Source organism: Echinops telfairi, unplaced genomic scaffold (assembly GCF_000313985.2).
Source record: "Echinops telfairi isolate 266 unplaced genomic scaffold, ASM31398v2 ScPeMD7_7410;HRSCAF=8448, whole genome shotgun sequence".
NCBI classification, from domain to species: domain Eukaryota; kingdom Metazoa; phylum Chordata; class Mammalia; order Afrosoricida; family Tenrecidae; genus Echinops; species Echinops telfairi.
Window position 1 is genome coordinate 27,649,379 of NW_022111310.1, and position 19,163 is coordinate 27,668,541.

The 19,163-nt window shown below is 41.0% G+C and overlaps 2 protein-coding genes across 2 annotated transcripts; both read left to right on the top strand.

The window, feature by feature from the left end:
• The first annotated feature begins 206 nt into the window (after nt 1–206).
• Nucleotides 207–1,136, top strand: LOC101647664 (olfactory receptor 1L6-like). The gene has a single exon (XM_004712611.1). It carries the CDS (start codon nt 207–209, stop codon nt 1,134–1,136), a length of 930 nt encoding a protein of 309 aa, XP_004712668.1.
• A 16,758-nt stretch (nt 1,137–17,894) lies between these two features.
• LOC101647975 (olfactory receptor 1L6-like) lies at nt 17,895–18,824 on the top strand. The gene has a single exon (XM_004712612.1). It carries the CDS (start codon nt 17,895–17,897, stop codon nt 18,822–18,824), a length of 930 nt encoding a protein of 309 aa, XP_004712669.1.
• The last annotated feature ends 339 nt before the right edge of the window (nt 18,825–19,163 follow it).

Here is a 19,163-nt window from a genome sequence, read left to right on the forward strand (position 1 = left end):
ACATCAAAGCTTAAGAGACAAAGTGTCTTATTCATGTTCACAGTGCAAATCAATGATGGAGCCAGAATGAAAGGTCACACCTGTATGACATAAAATTCACACCCTTGTCAACTATGCCAGTCATTCATCTAAGTTATAGCAACCAAAGACAGCAAAACAGGACGCAGACCTAATAATCTTTCATCTTTTCTACCCACCAGGCTGCAATGCCGAGGGGAAACCAGAGCCACATCACCGAATTCCTCCTCCTGGGGCTGACAGCTGACCCCAAGCAGCAGCTCTGGCTCTTTGCCATTTTCCTGGCCATGTACCTGATCAACGTGGTTGGAAACTCAGTCATCATTGCAGCCATCCGAGGAGATGTCCGCCTCCACACTCCCATGTACTTCTTCCTCTCCAACCTGTCCCTGGTCGACATCTGCTTTACAAACGTCATTGTGCCAAGGATGCTGGCAAACATGATGAGCAAGAGCAAGAAAGTCCCCTTTGCCCAGTGTCTCATGCAGATGTATTTCTTCGTGGCCTGTGCCATCACTGACAGTTTCCTCCTGGCTGCCATGGCCATTGACCGCTATGTGGCCATCTGTAACCCACTGCATTACACCACAACCATGAGCCCCAGGCGCTGTCTCCTGCTGGTGGTGGCATCCTGGGTGGTGTCCCACCTCCACTCACTCACCCACACGGTTCTCATGGCCCGCCTCTCCTTCTGTGGATCCAACATCATCCACCACTTTTTCTGTGACGTCCAGCCACTGCTAACGCTCTCCTGCTCTGATACCTCTGTCAATGAACTTCTGGCCTTCACAGAGGGCTCCTTTGTAATCATGAGTCCCTTTATCTTCATTATTGTGTCTTATGTATACATTGCTCGTGCTGTCCTGAGGGTCCCTTCAGGAAGAGGCAGATACAAGGTCTTCTCCACCTGTGGATCCCACCTCACAGTGGTGGCACTCTACTATGGAACTGCCATCTCAGTGTACATTCGCCCCTCATCCACCTACTCGGTGACAAAGGACCGCGTGGTCACTGTCGTCTACACCGTGGTAATCCCCATGCTGAACCCTTTCATCTACAGCCTTCGGAACAAGGACATGAAACAGGCTTTGAGAAAGTTGACTAAGAGAACAGAATAATATGCATGCATTTTACTACCTCTAGAAGCTAAGTCATTGATTTGATAATCATAGGTGCAGCATAGAATTCTGAGTGGAAAGCAAAATAAATCATAGGTTGATCCTCAAACGTACGTATAGTCTATTAAGCAGAAAGAAGGTTGTCAGCAGCTTACTATAATAAAACTTTACCTTACTTTTTCATAAAAAATTAAATGAGTCATGGTTATAAATATCTTAATAAATTATAAGTATCCAGCTTCTCCCCCTCCTTCCATCTCCTATTCCTTCTTTTGCATTTTCTAGCTTCCACATCTTATGTAAATTAAAATGTAGACCAACATTTCACCATCAAACGGGAGAAATCGTCTTCTGAATTGATATTTTTGATAGTTTAGTCACATGGCTTGTTTTTGACTAAATATGTTATTCATTCTTATTAAGTTCCCTCATGCCTCCCTAAAGTCAATTAGTGCTTGAGCCATTTAGTAACATTCTTGATTGCACTATAGCTGTTCGCTTAGACTAAGGAGAAAATGGACGAGTAAGTCATTGTGGAAAATGTCCTGGAATTCTAAGTTCAGAAACTTTAAATTAAGTCACAATGTGGCTGTGTTAGACAGGATTCTCTAGAGAGACAAAACCAGATTGCTAATACTTTTATATATGTTTATACAGATAGATAACATAGGAAATAAACAGTTAATTAAAGTATAAAGCAGTACAAATGGCTCAGTGCAACTCACTCCCGTGAGACAGTTGTGAGACACTGGCAGTCCTTCAAGTCTTGAGGGCCACCGCATAGTCCTCTGTAGAGAAATTCAGGCTATCTGGGCACAGACAGCAAACAGTAAGGCAGGTCACCAACAGTCAGCCAGATGACAGGATCTGACAGTCCCCAGCTCAAAAGATGTAAATTCCAATGGTGTGACAAAGCAGGTCTTGTAGGAACCTCAGATTACAGCGAAACAGTCCACGAGTTAGATGCCCCACAGGTAGTGTAGCTTGCAAATTGAGGCAAAGAACAAGCAAGGCAGCTGCACACTGGTCCGATGATCAAAGAGCAAGAGACAAGAAAGGTGAGGCTCACCGAGCCATTTATTGCTCTGTCTTTCAATTAATCCCACATGTGTTTATCAGCCAGGTTGGCACAATAAACTAACTACTTCAGTGGCCTTCCAAGAATAAAGATTAGTCATTCTATCACTATTGGTTTTATTTTTAACAATAACAAAATAGGCACAATAGAATAGTTTACCCTGTGGTGGTACTAGTAAATGAAATGAAGTGTTTGAAAGGGTTAACATTTACATGAACTTAGGTGAAAATTCCAGGTCTTGCCATTTTTCAGCCATATTATTTATTTATGTATGAAAGTTTTGTTGTAGTTTAGGGGAGAGTTTGCAGAACGGATTCACCTTCCGTTCAACAAGGCATATACCTTTTTTTTTCTGGTTGCGATCCCCTCAATATAACAGAACTCTTCTCACTTCCTCCTTGGGTCCCCCAATTCCATTTTCCTTCATTCCTGCCCCTTTCTGCCTTCTGAGCTTTGTTTTGGGGCAAATGCTGCCCATTTGGTTTTATCTAGTTGATTGCACTAAGATTACACTCTCTTGTCTTATTACTCACTTTATAGGCCTGACCACTGTTTGGCCAAAAGTGGATCCCTGAGCAGGATTTCAGTTCCAGGCTGGAGGGGTATGTAAGGTTCACAATCGCAAAGATTACATCAGTCTCTATCAGACCAGTACATTTGGCCATTTGTATGATCGAATTTTGTTCTACATTATTTTCTCCCTTTCTATCCAGGACTAGTTTTTAAAATAAGAAAAAAAATTCGTTTCTTGGCTCAGAAGGCATATTGCCTGAAGGGTCAGGCATGGAGTGGGGTAGAGAGGGAGTGGCAGTCTGGTATGGTTCGTGCCCAACCAGAGTGCAAAGCATCTCCACATGCTATAAGATCAACCTGTCATGGGGTGGCAGGATGGCATAGGATGAGAACAGCATCTACACAGAACAAGCAGCCTGGCATGGGTTACCAGATTCCAAGAGGGTGAGGAGGGTGCCCATATCAGAGGGCAACTGTCGTGAGGAGTCAGAATTTAAGCAGGATGCAGTGAGCATCTCAACATGAGGACAGCATGGTACTAGTGCCCAAAGGGATCTCCTTTGGACGTGTGAAGCAGGTGATGAGTTAATTCACCTGGTTTGGGGGAGTTCACAATAGTGCCAGCCTGTCACAGGGGTTTCAGAACCCATTCATAACAGGGAAGATGTGCACCCAAGGAAACCCTAACATGACTACCAGAGGAGGGTGTCACACAAGGGGCTGTCCTAACTTAGAGTCAAAGTCCAAGGAAGGTGTAGAGGGCCGTCTTGACAGGGGTAGTGAGAGCACAAAGGGATAAAAACTCCCTCCCTACATGGGGGTAACCAGGTGTAGACTGTCAGTCTGAGCAGGGAGAAAAGAATGGTTACAATGTGGGCAGCCTGTCATGTGAAAGCCCAAGCGGGGTGAAAAAGAGGGCTTCCATGCAGGGAGAGCAGAGAGTCAAAACAGCTGTATCTGTGGAGAAGCAATCTCGTTTGGGTAATGGGAGTCCAGACAGGCTAAGAAGGGTGTCCCTGCTTGAAAGAAACCAGCACGGAGTGTTGGAGCCTAGGTAGGGTGAGACGGCCATCTATGCATTGGGGCATCGTAGAGAAGAAAGTCAGGCCCCAAAGTGGATATTCAGGAGCGTGTTCTTGTTTGGAGAAAACATGTAACAAAAAATTTGGGGGGAAAGGAATGTGAGTGGGCTGCTCACCACATGGTCAGCCTTTCGAAACCACCAGGCTCTCTGCAGGTGAAAGATGAGGCTTTCTGTTCCCATCAAGCATTACAGTCTCATGTCTAAGGGGCGCACCTTCTAGAGACCCCATTGCTCTTCCGGCAGTCAAGGCTGGAGCCATCTAGTACCCCACCCCTACCTGGTGATACCTTTAACTTTCAGTGTGGCCCCTTTGTGGCTATCCCACAACCAGTTCAGATGAGGTGCCAAGCGCTGCCCCCCAAGTCAGATGTCTGCTATCGAGACTCCCCAGGACTTCGTGGTTTTTCTCCCAATGCTGGTCTGGTGCACTCCCCTCTTGGTTTGCCCCTGTGTGGGCGAGTCAGACCAGCCACACTCCCCAAACTATGTCTTCAGTGCTGTCCTCTGTAGCGCTGTCATCTACGGAAGGACTATCATGTCTCGAGTAGGAACTGGCCCTGCAGACCTCTCTCTGGACAAGCTGCTCCATGCAGGAACATTGCCCTCAAGGCTGGGCACCTTGGAATGAGATCTACTCTCTCTCTCCCTTTCCTGTGGGATACAAGCAATACTCTCTTCCTTGAGCTTAAGGGATATACGTGCTGTTAGTTAAGCGAATCCTGGGAAATGGAGTCCCAAAAGAAAAGGGGAATAGACCAATGGATTGGGGTCAGGAAAATAGTTAGACTTGGAACTATTTGCATGGACTTTTGTTGTTGTTGTTATTGCTTTGTTTCTCTCTCTCTTTTTCTTTCTCTTCTGGTGTCTATATAACATAGGCAGGATAAATATGTAAATACAATAAGGAAGCAATAGGACTTTGGGCTTCCACTTTAATCTTACCTCAGTTCAAGAATGGTTTGTTCTAATAATGTGACATTGTATGGTACTCACCTACCTGACACAATCACTGAAGACAAAATTGGTGCATAAGCAAATGTAGGGGAGAAAACCAGCTATTAAAAGATATAGCATCTGGGGTCTTAAAGGCTTGGAGTTAAACAAGCAGCCATCTAGCAGGGAAGCAACAAAGCCCACATGAAAGAAACACACCAGCTGGTGTGATCATGAGGTGTTGATGAGATCAGGTATCAGGCATCCAAAAACAAAAAATCATATCAATGTGAATGAGAGGGAAAGCAGAGTGGAGACCCAAAGTCCATCTGTAGACAATTGGACATCTTTGTACAGAAGGGTCACAATGAAGAGATGAGCCAGTCAAGGTGCAGTACAGCACCGATAAAAACATATAACTTTCCTCTAGTTCTTTAATGTAACCCGCCCCCCCTCCACCAACTATCATAACCCCATTTCTACCTTACAAATCCGGCTAGACCACAGTATGTACATGGGTACAGATAAGAGCTCGCAACACAGGGAATCCAGGACAGATAAACCTCTCAAGACCAATAATGAGTAGGGTTACCAGGAGGGGAAGAGGAAAGTGGGGGTAGAGAAGAGGAACCGATCACAATGATCGATATATAACCCCCTCCCAGGGGGACAGACAACAGAAAAGTGGGTGAAGGGAGAGACAGAGATCGGTGTAAGACATAAAAAAATAATAATTTATAAATTATCAAGGGTTCATGAGGAAGGTAGGGAGGGAGGAGGGAGGGAAATGAACTGATACCAAGGCCTCAAGTAGAAAGAAAATGTTTTGAAAATGATGATGTTAACAAATTTACAAATGTACTTGACACAATGGATGGATGGATTTTGATAAGAACTGTAAGAGCTCCAGTAAAATGATTTTTAAAGTATTTTTTAATCTAATGAAAGTATTCACTATCATAAGATAGAATATCAACCTAGTGTTAACTTTTTAATGAGATATTGGAATACGTATTAAAAACTGGCAAAAATGTATCTCCAGGAAATAAAGATGTGCTTCTAGCCAATAAAGATGTGTGTGTGTGTGTATAATCAGATCATTGTATCTTACTTTGTGTTTCTACTTAATGTAATTGATATTCAAACTTTCTGTTAAATTCAATCATTTGATTTAAGTAATCAAATCATTAGCAATTCAATACTGTTGTCAACTCAACACCGCTGTCAACTCAATATTGTTTCAACTCAACTTCACCTTCACTCTGAAAATTCATTTCCTAGAGTACCTTTTTTGCTATTGTTCTGGTTTAGTTAGCTGGTGAAAGAAACTTGGATGATATTTATTACACAGAAGTGAAGTGAAAGACATTACTCTCTAGAGACAGACGAAGCCATATATGTGAACAGGCATCCATGGACAGAAAGATTTACAACAGCTTCCTGGGAAACAGCCTGAGTAGGAGGAAGAGCGTGTCTACGATGTGGAAAGCCTGACATGGGATGTTGAAATCCAAGTGGAGTGTGAAAGAGGGCATCCAGGCACGGAAAATGTCTAGTGGGGGAAGTCAAGGTGGAAGTCATGGCTATAAGCTTCTCATATATTCTCCAAAGATGCAGCATCTCAGGAAAAGTTTTTGAAAACCATCTGCTTTGGTTCTTCAGGAAAACATCGTCAGTGACAACCTCTCATTAATCTTTGATTCACTCATTCTTCCAACAGCTCTGGAAGTTCCAAATGCTACATTCAATCATTGTATCAGGAGCTCATAGCAGCATCTGGTCTTTTCAATGACTGGTACAATTTTCAGTACCAGATGTGGTCCCAAAGAAATGGAAACTCAAATATGAGAATCTGCCACTCATTCTTCCCTCTACTTAGATAGGAAGGCAGTAATAGCCTCAGAACTAGTAGAAAATATAACAAATTAGAAAATATAACCATATTTAAATATATTTATAAGTATACATATCATACATGAATTATTAACAAATTAACAAATCTGTTGTGTCCAGTGATACCCTATTTACAATCATTGAAATTGCCTGAGACAGCAGGAATTGTTTGGGAGATTACATGGTTTTAGCAATAGAATGCTATAAGGGAAATAAAGAGTACAAGAACAATGTGATGAGCTAGCTGCTTCAGATCATAGTGTGGAATCTTGCAGAGTATGATGAATTCGGCACTTCAAATTCCCAGCTCAGGACATTGGTAGAAAAACAAAACTTGCCACTTTTCCCCAGTTGTTTTTTGTTTGTTTACTTTTAATCCTTCCTTCTTGTGTCATAAAATTCCTATTTCTGAAACTCCAAACCCAGAAGTGCACCCTAGGGTGACTGAATGACAGTGAAAGTTAAAATCATAATCTTGTCTTTCCGATGAACGTTAGAGTGTAGCTTGAGAAAGAGTTGTCCCCTGAAAACTAGAATGGGAGCATTTCAGTTGAATACAGTGAATCTCACTTCATGAAAGTCCCAAGTGTCATTGAGCCTCCTTGGTCAGTGCCTTCACTTCCTAGGCTGCCCTAGCAACATCCTCTGGAGTGAGTGGCTTCAGAGAATAGAAATGCATTGCCCCTGAGCTTGGAGACTGGAAATTTGGATTTAAAGCATTAGCAAAGCTATTCTCTTTGCAAGCATGCACGTGTCTATCTGTGTCTATGAGTCTGCCTCTATGTCTTCTGTCAACTCCGAGAGATAATCCTTGATCGTCTCTTTCAGCTTCTGGAAGCTCTAGGCATTGCTTCATTTTCTTCGGCTTATCGATGGATCTTCGCATGATGTCTTTCTCCTGTGTGTGACCCTTTATACATGGACAGACCAGTCCAAGATTAAGACTGTGACTCCATTCCATTATGATCTCATAAACTGATAATATCTTCAAAGACAGACCCTTTTTCTCCAAATAAGATCACATTCACAAGTACACGGATTTGAACTTCAATATACCTTTTGGGGGAATACAAGTCAATCCATAACTTAGTATCTTCCATCTCTCCCCTCTGTCTAAGGACATTACCAGGCCCTTACCCTAAGATAAGGGCCTTCCTTCTTGCTACAAGATTACATCCTTCCCCGAAACAGTAATCTTGCAGGGTGATGGTAACTCTCCTCAAGACAAATATCTATCGATTTTCTTAGGCTCTGGACCTATAACTAGACTCCAATCATGACAGAACCTGGGGAAGAAACACCAAGTCTCCCCTAAGAGATGCTCTATTCAATGAAAGAACTACAAGATGTTGCCTATTATATCGACAGAAAGATGGAGAATATTTATGGGAGTGTATTCTAAGGGAAGGAGGAAAATACTTTTGGATTAGGTTGGATTTATTAATATTTTGGTACTAACCAATATATTGGTTCAAAGAGCTGAAATTATTGTGTCCCTGATGTGAGAAATTCCTCCATTTGTGACTAAGACCGCTAGACCAGGGAGCACAGGATCATGGTTACAAGAAGCAAAGATTTTTCAGGTAATGGCTATTACTATATGAGCAGATTCTCCTCTCTGAGCTTCTTTAAATCACCAGGCAGACTCCTGTGGTGCAGGCACTACTAGCTGCATGTTACAGGAGAGGAAACTGAAGCTGAGAGGTGTTAGGAGCTAGCCTCAAGTGACAGGCCACTCATTGGTTGGCTAAAGCCCAGAACTCTTCCCTCCTCGGCCAGGATCTTTTCTGTGGCATTATGCATCTGCACCAACATCATAGGATCATTGCGTCCTTGCCGCAAATCTTTTCTGTCTTAATCTTCTCCAGGATCACAGCTTTCAAAACCAAAGCCGTAGCTGTAGCGTTGGTTCTGGTTCATAGAGGTGCCACGTGTGCAAAGTCAAACTGCACTCCATAAGGTGTGACCTTTTGGAAGTGATCACCAGGTCTTTCTTCCAAAGCACTTTTGGGAAGGTTTAAATTGCCAATATTTTGGTTGGTCGTAGAGAACTTAACTGTTTGTACCTTCCAGGGACTCCTTCCATGATAATAAGCTACTAATTAGCTGAGCTTCAAAGCAAAATTGTCATCCTGGAATGCCATTTTTACAGTCTCTACTCCTCTCCCATGCTTCCCTCCTTAATAAGCTCCCTGGGGATGGTGGATGGAAAGACTGCCTGTCTCTTTAGGGTAAGGTTACAGGAAGGGCAATCACATCCTTCAAGGTCCCCACTCCTTCCTTATCATTTGATGAAAACTGAAGGCACCGGTGATGATAGCTGGAGATGGGAGTAAGCCCATGACCCTGATACCTGGGCCTCCAGTGAAAGATTGCTTCTCTAAAGGAAGAGAAGTGGCTGAGATGAAAACCGCACAAACAATGTCCCCAGTGGTGTGAATCCTAGTATTCCACACCCTGTCTAGGGCTTTTTCCTTCTTCACCTGCTATGAAAGCTCCTCCCGCCTTCTCAGCCCCTATTCCTCCCCGAATCGCCAGCGTCAATAAGGCTGAGGAGAAGATGTCAGGACCACCTAATGGCCACCCTGGAGGTCACCATCCCAAGCCTGAGTAAGTAGCCACGATCAACTCCATTTTCATACCCAAGCCCGAGAATCCGGAACTGGTAGAATTTGAGAACTCACTTTGTATCACACCCTGTTTGAATGATGATGAAGTCTGAGGCTCAGCCATATCACGTGACACCTAATGTGAAGCCTTCTTTATTTCTTTGCCTAACTTTCCAATACACAACCCCTTCCCTTGGTTGCTTCTGTTCCCCGGCCCTTCATTTACATAGAATAAAATCTTCGAGGATGAGATCCCAGCAAAAAGTGTTCAGCAGTTGAGGTCAACAGTATCAATTACTCTTGGGTGGACCTGCCAAGAAAAGTTCACCACAACTTCTGAAGGCCTCTAGAATAGCAGGAACCATGAGATGACGCAGCAGAGTGAATGATAAGAGGAAAGAAAATCCCTGATAGGACTGGAGTTGGCAGACCCCTCCATTACTAACTGTGTGGTGTTGAGTAAATCATGCTCTCTCTGGAACTCAGTTTCTCCCAGGGTAAAGGGAGCTGCTATTTCATATAACTTCAGCTATATATTTATATTATTGTATTAGTTATTCAATATATGTACATATAAATCAGAAATTTTCTAGTTTAAAAGGAAGAACCTTGAAGTCCCTCCCAATCAGCATGCATTTAGGCTCCCTGCTCATCTTCCACCACTCCTGGAGTGGACCAGGGTTCTTCAAGGAAGCTTAATTTGGAAATTTGTGAAATAAACAAAATATAAAATCAATCCATCCCCAATAAACTATAAATGTCACCCTGCTTCCCAGGAATTTACATGCTAACTTTAAATACGTATCCACTACACACAGCACTTCCGTCAGAATAGGTGGTCACTTTAAAAGTAGATAGTAGGATAACTTAAAGACCAAGCCCTTTTGACAAAAGTTGAAAAAAGTAGGAAACCAAGGTATTTCACCCAGAGAACATGTTCAAGGATATGTCTGTTGTGTTCAAACATCTTTACAACAATAATGATTTACAATACTTCTGCATTCTCAAAGCTTTGGCTGCTGTTTACTGGCATTCACTGAAGATTTGTTATTATAAATTAATCTCTCTATTCATGAAATAAAAGCATAATCAATATCACTAGCTAAGAGTCAAGTCAGTTAATGGAAGAAGGCTTAAAAAAAACCTTGACTCTTGAATTTCCACCTAGGATATGTAAATGCAGCCATTGTGATTGTAAAGGGACAGTGTAGATTTTAGGAGACAGTCAACTTCTATTACTGGTAACAAGTCAACTGGATCACCTGACATTGGGGTCCTGAGGGGTTTATGCTACGAGAAGTATAATGGAAGAGAAATCCCCAGAGTTCTACTTAAGACCTGAGATTCTTTTTCTTAGGTATAACATTCAAATATAAAAGGTTGAATTACCCACACTCCTCAATTCATGGCAACACTCGTCCCTCTTTCTTTGGTTCATTTACTTCCTCGCTCACTTGTGCACTTTATACTCATTCCACACTTCCATTCGCCATTTTCATTCTAAGGGCTTAATAGTTAGTTTTGTGTATAGATGTTTTCATACTTGTTATTTTGCTACATTTTAGATTTATGTAAATCATCTTGTGTTATGTTGTTGTTAGACACCATGGAGTCAGTTCTGACTCAAAGTGACAACAGAATGAAGCCCTTCCCAGTCCTGTGCCATCCTCATCAGTGTTATGTTTAAGGCTAGGTTACAACCACCGTACCAGTCCATCTTGTTGAGACTCTTCCTCTTCTTCAGTGACCCTCTACTTTATCAAATAATATACCTTTTCTATGGACCGCTCTCTCCTGATAAGATGTCCAAAGTAGGTGAGACTAAGTCTTGCCTCCTCACTCTTCAGGAGCACTCTGGCTGCACTGCTACCCAAACAGACCTGTTTGTTCTTCTCATAGTTCATGGGACTTTCCGTATTCTTCACCAACATCACAATCAAATGTATCAATTCTCCCCCAGTCTTTCTGATTCTTTGTCCAGCTTTCATATGCATCTAAAGCAACTGGAAATACTATGGTTGGATCCAAAGACCCTTCGTCCAAAGTGACGTCTTTGTCCGTTCACACTTTAAAGAGGTCTTGTGCAGCAGCTTTGCCTCCTGCAATATTTATCATTTGATTTCTCGGCTGCTACCTTGTAAGCACTGATTGTGCATCCAAGTAAAATGAAATCCTTAACAACTTACACTTTTCTTTGTTCTTGTCATATTGCTTGTCTGCCCAGTTTTGGGAAGGTTTTTGTTTTCTTATATTGAGGTATAAGGAGCCTTGATTGCATAGTGGTTACATGTTGCGCTGTGACCTGCAAGGTCAGCAGTTATAAACTACCAGCTGCTCTGTTGGAGAAGCATGGGACTTTCTACTCCAGCAAGCACTCACAGGAGCAGTTCAACTGTGTCCTATAGGGTAGCTATGAGTGGCCATCCACTCAATGGCAGTGAGTTGTTGGTTTAATGTTGAGGTATAATTCCTACTAAAGGTTGTGGTCTTTGACTGGTGTAAATGTTTCAAGACCTCTTCCATTAAGCAATTTAAGAGTGCATGGTCTGCAGAGCACAGATTGGTAGTGACCCTTCCTCCCATTCTGATACCGGGTTCCTCATATAGCCCAGTTCCTTGGATTATTTGCCCAGCATACCGACTGAATGAGAATGGAGAAAGGATACTTTAAAGACAGCTCTATCGCATGCTGGTCCTGATTTTAAACCATGCAGTATCCCTTGTTCTGTTTGAGCAACTGCCATCTTGGGGTGCGGAGCTCATTTATGGTCTTAACTTTTCATTCGGATTGTTTTCAAAATGGAACAATGTTGCTGTGAGCTACTCTAATCAGATGTTCCTCCCGCCCTTTGCCAGTTTTTTCCTTTCAAGTTTGCCAAACTAATAAATGTAAAGTGAAATCTCATTGTTTATTGTATTTCTCTGATAACCACTGAATTTAAGCTTCTTTTAATAAGGACATTAGCCTTTGAGCTTTATTGAACATTTCACTCTTGGGGATCTTATGTTTTTCTTCTATGTGAAAGTGACTATTCAATATACCAGGCATAAATGTCACATCTGTTAGACATTATCTTTTCCCCTTTTGATTTTTTTTTAACCTAGAAGTGTTGTTTAAGAAGTTATTTACCCCGCCACCCCAAAAAAGAAGTTATTTCTCTTCTTGGTCACATATATTCCCCTACAGTTAATTTTATTTACTTTCTAGTTTTTTGTATCACACGTAAATCCATAATTCATCTAGACACTCCACCTTTGTATATTATGAAAAATATAAGTCTCTTTAATTACCCTCCTTATAATGAGTCCGTTGCCTAATGCTACCAAACACTCTATCCTTTCCCCTTTGGGTTTTAGTGCCACACTTTTCCTATATAACGTTATTGTACTAATGTTATGTCTCTCTTAGCTAGCTAGTATAGTAGCCGGCATCATCCAGTTCTAATGTCAAGGCACAGGATGCAATTTTTCATGGAGGTGATTAGTAAATGTTGCATATCTTCTTCCTCTTCCTTATTCTCCTTCTTCCTCTGCTAGTCCAGATGAAAAGTGATCAAGCTTTTAAGATGCAGGCACTATGCAATGAACCAGGAAGTAGAACATAAACACTGGATACATTATTCAGACAATTCACTGGGATGCCCCATGAAACCATGTGCATAAACAGACTCGGCAGCTACTTGGTTGTTGCTGTCATTGCTGTAAATATATCTACTATACAACTTTTGTCGTTCAAATGCGGAACTTTTTTAAAGATGTGCAACTTATGGACAGCAATTACAATGCACTATGCAATGCTACCCCTAGTAAATGCAATTTTCCCATGACCGTTAACTCCTTTTCCCCTTCCCTCCCACTCCCGGTAAATACTAATAAACGAGTCTCTGTACATTAGCCTTTTCTTGTTTGTCTTTCTGTTTAAGTGAAGCTACATAATATTTGTCCTTTTGTGAATGACTTATTTCACTCAGCATGTCTTCAAGCGCCATTCACATTCTAGTCTGTAGCCAGACTTCATTTCTTTGACTAGCTGTCCAAATCCACCACATTTTGTTCATACATTCAATTGTTGATGGACATTTAGGTTGCTTCCACCTTTTGGCCATTGTGAATAAGCCTGCCATGAACATTGGTTTACAAGTCTCTGTTTGAGGCTCTGCTTTCAGGTCTTTGGGATATTTACCTGGATGTGGAATTGCTGGGCCTAATGATAGTTCTATTTGTAGTTTTTTTTTAGGAACTCCCATAATGGCTGTACCATTCTGCATTCCCACCAGCAATAGATAAGGGTTCCTGTTCCCCGACATCCTGACAACCATTTGTTGTTCTCTCTCTCTCTCTCTCCTTCCCTCTCCCTTCCTCCCTCCCTCTTTTATTTTAGCCATCCATATGGGAGTGTAATGGTATCTCATAGTGGTTTTGATTTATATCATTCTGATGGTCAATGATACTGATCACTTTTCATGTATTTGGTGGCCATTTGAATATGCTTTTTGGTGAAACATAAATTCAAGTCCTTCGTCTGCTTTATGGTTGATGTGTGTGTGTGTGTGTGTTTAAGTTGTCAAAGATTTATATTTTTTGTTATTAGATTCTTGTCATACCTGGTTATCAAAGATATTCTCCCAACTGGTAACTTGTCTTCTCACTTTTTTATTGAAGTCTTTTTATGGATAAAAGTTTTTTCACTTTTATAAGATCCTATTTATTGATTTTGTCTTTTCCTGTGTGAGCCTTTATTATTTTATTAGGTGATCAGTTCTGAAAGCTAGGCCTGACAGAGTTACCTTGGCTTATTCTAAGAAGTTTAGGGTTTTGTTTACACATTTAGGTCCTTAACCCATTTTTTATTTGGTTTTGTTTATTTGTCCGTTTGCTTTGCTTTGCTTTGCTATGGTGTGAGGCATTCGTTTCCCTGCATGTGAAAATCCAGTTTCCCAGCACCATTTATTGAAAAGACTCTTCTCTCTCCATCAAATGGAGTTTGCGTCCTTAACAAAAATAAGTTGATCATAGATATGTGGATTTATTTCTGGACTTTCAATTCTATTCCGTTGATCTATATGTCTGTTGTTATACTAGTACTAGGCTGTTTTGATTACCATACTTGTATGAGTCCATCTAAACCCACTTCCATCTTGTCAATCATGACTATGTCAAATAGTGTCCCTATAAGACAGAATATAATTGATTTATAGGTATTTTGTTGAGGGTTTTGACATGCATTTTCATATATACCCTGATTCATAATGAGCCATTTCTTTTCTATTCCAATTTGTTTAGAGGTTACAGACGCAGACTGATCATCTTTCTTCTACGAAGTGCCCAGTGGGTATGAACCACCTAAGCTTTGTGATATTAGGACTCCTTCTTTAGTTGTGTAGTATGTTGTAAATCAGTAAATGAATCCTTCTACTTTGATCATCTCTTTCAACATTGTTCTAGCTACACATATTCAAGGTCTTCAGTTATTCCATATAACCTTTAAGATTTCTCTTTCCATCATGATAAAGACGAAAACACAAAACAAAACAAAAAAGACCGTTGAAATTTTTATCGGGATTACATTGAATTAATTCACAGATTGCTTTGAGTAGTATTGACATCTTACTATTAAGTTTTCCAATCTATGAATATGGACATCTTCTCCAGTTGTTTGTCTTCTTAATCTCTTTCAGCAGGGTCTTATCATTTTCATTAGCTAGACTACATGCCCATGGTGAGATTGATGGCTAGTCTGTACTCTTCGATGCTATTATTCATGAAATTACTGCCCTAAATTCCCCTTTCAGATGTCTTATTGCTCATGGACAGAACCACACAGGTTTATTGTTTGTTGAACTAAGATTCTGAAGCTTTGCTAAAAATCTACTATTTGCTCTAGAAGTTTCCTTACATGCTCTGGGATTTTCTGTATATAGAATTATATCATCTGTGAATAGACCTAATCTTAACTCTTCTTTTCTAATCTGGATACTTTTATTTCTTTTTCTTGTCTTATTGCTCTGACTAGGGCTTTTAATTAATATTTAATAGGTGTGGTAAGAATGGGCATCCTTGTTCTTCATTTCAATGGGAAAGCCTTAGTCTTTCTCCATTGACTAAAAAAAAATGTCCTGTCAGACATCAAAGAACAAAAAAATCTTATCATAATGAATGAGGTGGGGAGTTCAGAGTGGGGACCCAAAACCCATGTAGGCAACTGGACATCCCCTTACAGAAGGGTCTCGGGGAGGAGACGAGCCAGTCAGAGTGCAGTGTAGCAACAATGAAACATACAACTTTCCTCTAGTTCCTAAATGCTTCCTCCTCCCCCACTATCATGATCCCAATTCTACCTTACAAATCTTGCTAGACCAAAGGATGTACACTTGCACAGTTGGAATGGAAACAGAGGGAATCCAGGACAGACAAACCCCTCAGGACCAGTGTTGAGAGTAGCGATACCAAGAGGGTGAGGTAGAAAGGGGTTACCAATCTCAAGGATCTACATATAACCCCCTCCCTGGGTGACAGAAAACAGAAAAGTGGGTGAAGGGAGACATCAGGTGGTGTAAGATGTGACAAAATAATGATAATTTATGAATTATCAAGGGTCCATGAGGGAGGGGGTGAGGAGGGAGGGGAAAAAATAAGGAGCTGATACCAACGGCTCAAGTAGAAAGCAAATGTTTTGAGAATGATGAGAGCAACAAATGTCAACACAAATGTGCTTGACACAATGGATGGATGTATGGACTGTGATAAGAGTTGTATGAATCCCCAATAAAATTATTTAAAATAAAATATTCCAAAGTGCAATTGATTAAGAAGGAATGTTTTTAGATAAATGACAAATAATTGTCTGTATAAATTTGATCCTAACCAGTTATCAGATCTTGACCAAATTTTGCCATCTACTGGTAGAGAATTTTAAAGTTTTTAATAGATTTTTCTAGCAGTAGGTGATTATTACTTGATAGTCCGTTCATCTACAAATACTTGAATAGCAACTAAATTTTATCATTTAAGAAAACTTATGTGTAATATAACTTTAAGTATAAAAAGTTTGCAATTACTGTAATGTTTGTGAAATTATATTTTAAAGATCATATAATTCCTACTTTTATAACATTGTAAAATAGTAGAGCAGTGGGTTTACTTCACCTATTTATAATAGTTTTAAAAGGTCTGTGTAGTTTTTCTTTTCAATTTCTAATTGTTTAAGACATCCAGTAGAAAGTATATTATTGAGGGAGGCAGGGTGGGGGAGGGAGGAAAAAAAATAAGAAGCTGATACCAAGGGCTCCCATAGAAAGAAAATGTTTTGAAAATGATGATGGCAACAAATGTACAAATGTGCTTGACCCCATGGATGGATGGATGGATGGATGGATGGATTGTGATAAGAGTTGTACAAGCCCCCAATAAAATTATTTTTAAAAAGATGTCCTGAATCATCTTGAGCGATTGTCTTTTTATTCCAATATCTTTAGGAATCTCATCAAGAAAGGATATTGGGCTTTATCAAATGCCTTTTTTGCACCTGTGTAGAGGACCACGTGGCTCTTTTCCTTTGCTCCAGTGAGTTGGCGTGATACAGGGATTTATTTTCTAATGGTGAACTATCTCTGCATTCCTGGGATAAATCTCACCTGGTCATTGTGTGTGGCTCTTTACATAGACTGTTGGAGCCTGCTCACTAGTTTTTGCTAAGGATTATGACATTTATATTCAAAAGGAATATCAATCTATAGTTTTCTTTTTCTTATGGTGTCTTTGACTGGTTTTAGTATGAGGGTTCTGTGTAGTTCATAGAATGAATTGGGGGCACAGTTTCCCCACTACCCGAAAATAGAGCATGCCTGTAAGACCTTCTGGAAGCCGAAGTGTCATAAAGCAAAGAAACAATTAACAATAATTTTATGGGGAAAAAGTTTAGCATCACTGCACCAAAAATAAACCTACCAATCCATACCAAATAACACATAAAACCTAAAATAAAAGTAACACAGTATTCATTTAGACAGTTCAAAGCGCTGGTAATTTGAGGCTGAGATGAAGTGTCTAGTTCTCAGGAAGGAGCCACTCTCACTGCTCAGAGTGCGGGTTGCTCTTTCATAGCTCACCGTCAAACAGATGCTAAACGCGAGTTTCATTTCTTTCTTTCTTTTTTCCTTAAAGGTGAAGATTCTGTTACAGTTTCCTTCAAATACTAGTCCTAATGCATATCATCCATAAAAGTAAAGTGGTTTAAAACAAATTTTTAAAAAAGGATGCCTGTATTTTTTTCTTTCTCTATCTTTTGGAAGAATTTATAGAGCTATTGTGTCAATTATTGTCTAAATGCTTGGCAGAATTCCCTAGTGAAGCCATCTTTTGGAAACGATTGTGTCGCCATGTGACCTCTCCGTTGGTTCTGTATCCATGGAGGCTTCCCTTTGCTCTCGAGTCAACTGGAGGAGCTCATGTGTGTCTAAGGCTCTGTCCACTTCACCGAGATTATCGAGTTTATTGTCATAAAAGTGTCCCTGATAGTCTGTCGTAATTCTGTTTATCTCTACCAGGTCAGTTGTAAGACCCCTTTCTGTGTTTCTTATTTTGGCTATTTGCATCTTTTCTTTTCTTTTTTTACCCCTTTATTGATTTATTTTCATTGCAGGGTAGCAATGCCGAGGGGAAACCAAAGCCACATCACCGAATTCCTCCTCCTGGGACTGACAGCTGACCCCAAGCAGCAGCTCTGGCTCTTTGCCATTTTCCTGGCCATGTACCTGATCAACGTGGTTGGAAACTCAGTCATCATTGCAGCCATCCGAGGAGATGTCCGCCTCCACACTCCCATGTACTTCTTCCTCTCCAACCTGTCCCTGGTCGACATCTGCTTTACAAACGTCATTGTACCAAAAATGCTAGCAAACATGATGACCAAGAGAAAGAAAATCCCCTTTGCCCAGTGTCTCATGCAGATGTATTTCTTCGTGGCATGTGCCATCACTGACAGTTTCCTCCTGGCTGCCATGGCCATTGACCGCTATGTGGCCATCTGTAACCCACTGCATTACACCACAACCATGAGCCCCAGGCGCTGCCTCCTGCTGGTGGTGGCATCCTGGGTGGTGTCCCACCTCCACTCACTCACCCACACGGTTCTCATGGCCCGCCTCTCCTTCTGTGGATCCAACATCATCCACCACTTTTTCTGTGACGTCCAGCCACTGCTAACGCTCTCCTGCTCTGATACCTCTGTCAATGAACTTCTGGCCTTCACAGAGGGCTCCTTTGTAATCATGAGTCCCTTTATCTTCATTATTGTGTCTTATGTATACATTGCTCGTGCTGTCCTGAGGGTCCCTTCAGGAAGAGGCAGATACAAGGTCTTCTCCACCTGTGGATCCCACCTCACAGTGGTGGCACTCTACTATGGAACTGCCATCTCAGTGTACATTCGCCCCTCATCCACCTACTCGGTGACAAAGGACCGCGTGGTCACTGTCGTCTACACCGTGGTAATCCCCATGCTGAACCCTTTCATCTACAGCCTTCGGAACAAGGACATGAAACAGGCTTTGAGAAAGTTGACTAAGAGAACAGAATAATATGCATGCATTTTACTACCTCTAGAAGCTAAGTCATTGATTTGATAATCATAGGTGCAGCATAGAATTCTGAGTGGAAAGCAAAATAAATCATAGGTTGATCCTCAAACGTACGTATAGTCTATTAAGCAGAAAGAAGGTTGTCAGCAGCTTACTATAATAAAACTTTACCTTACTTTTTCATAAAAAATTAAATGAGTCATGGTTATAAATATCTTAATAAATTATAAGTATCCAGCTTCTCCCCCTCCTTCCATCTCCTATTCCTTCTTTTGCATTTTCTAGCTTCCACATCTTATGTAAATTAAAATGTAGACCAACATTTCACCATCAAACGGG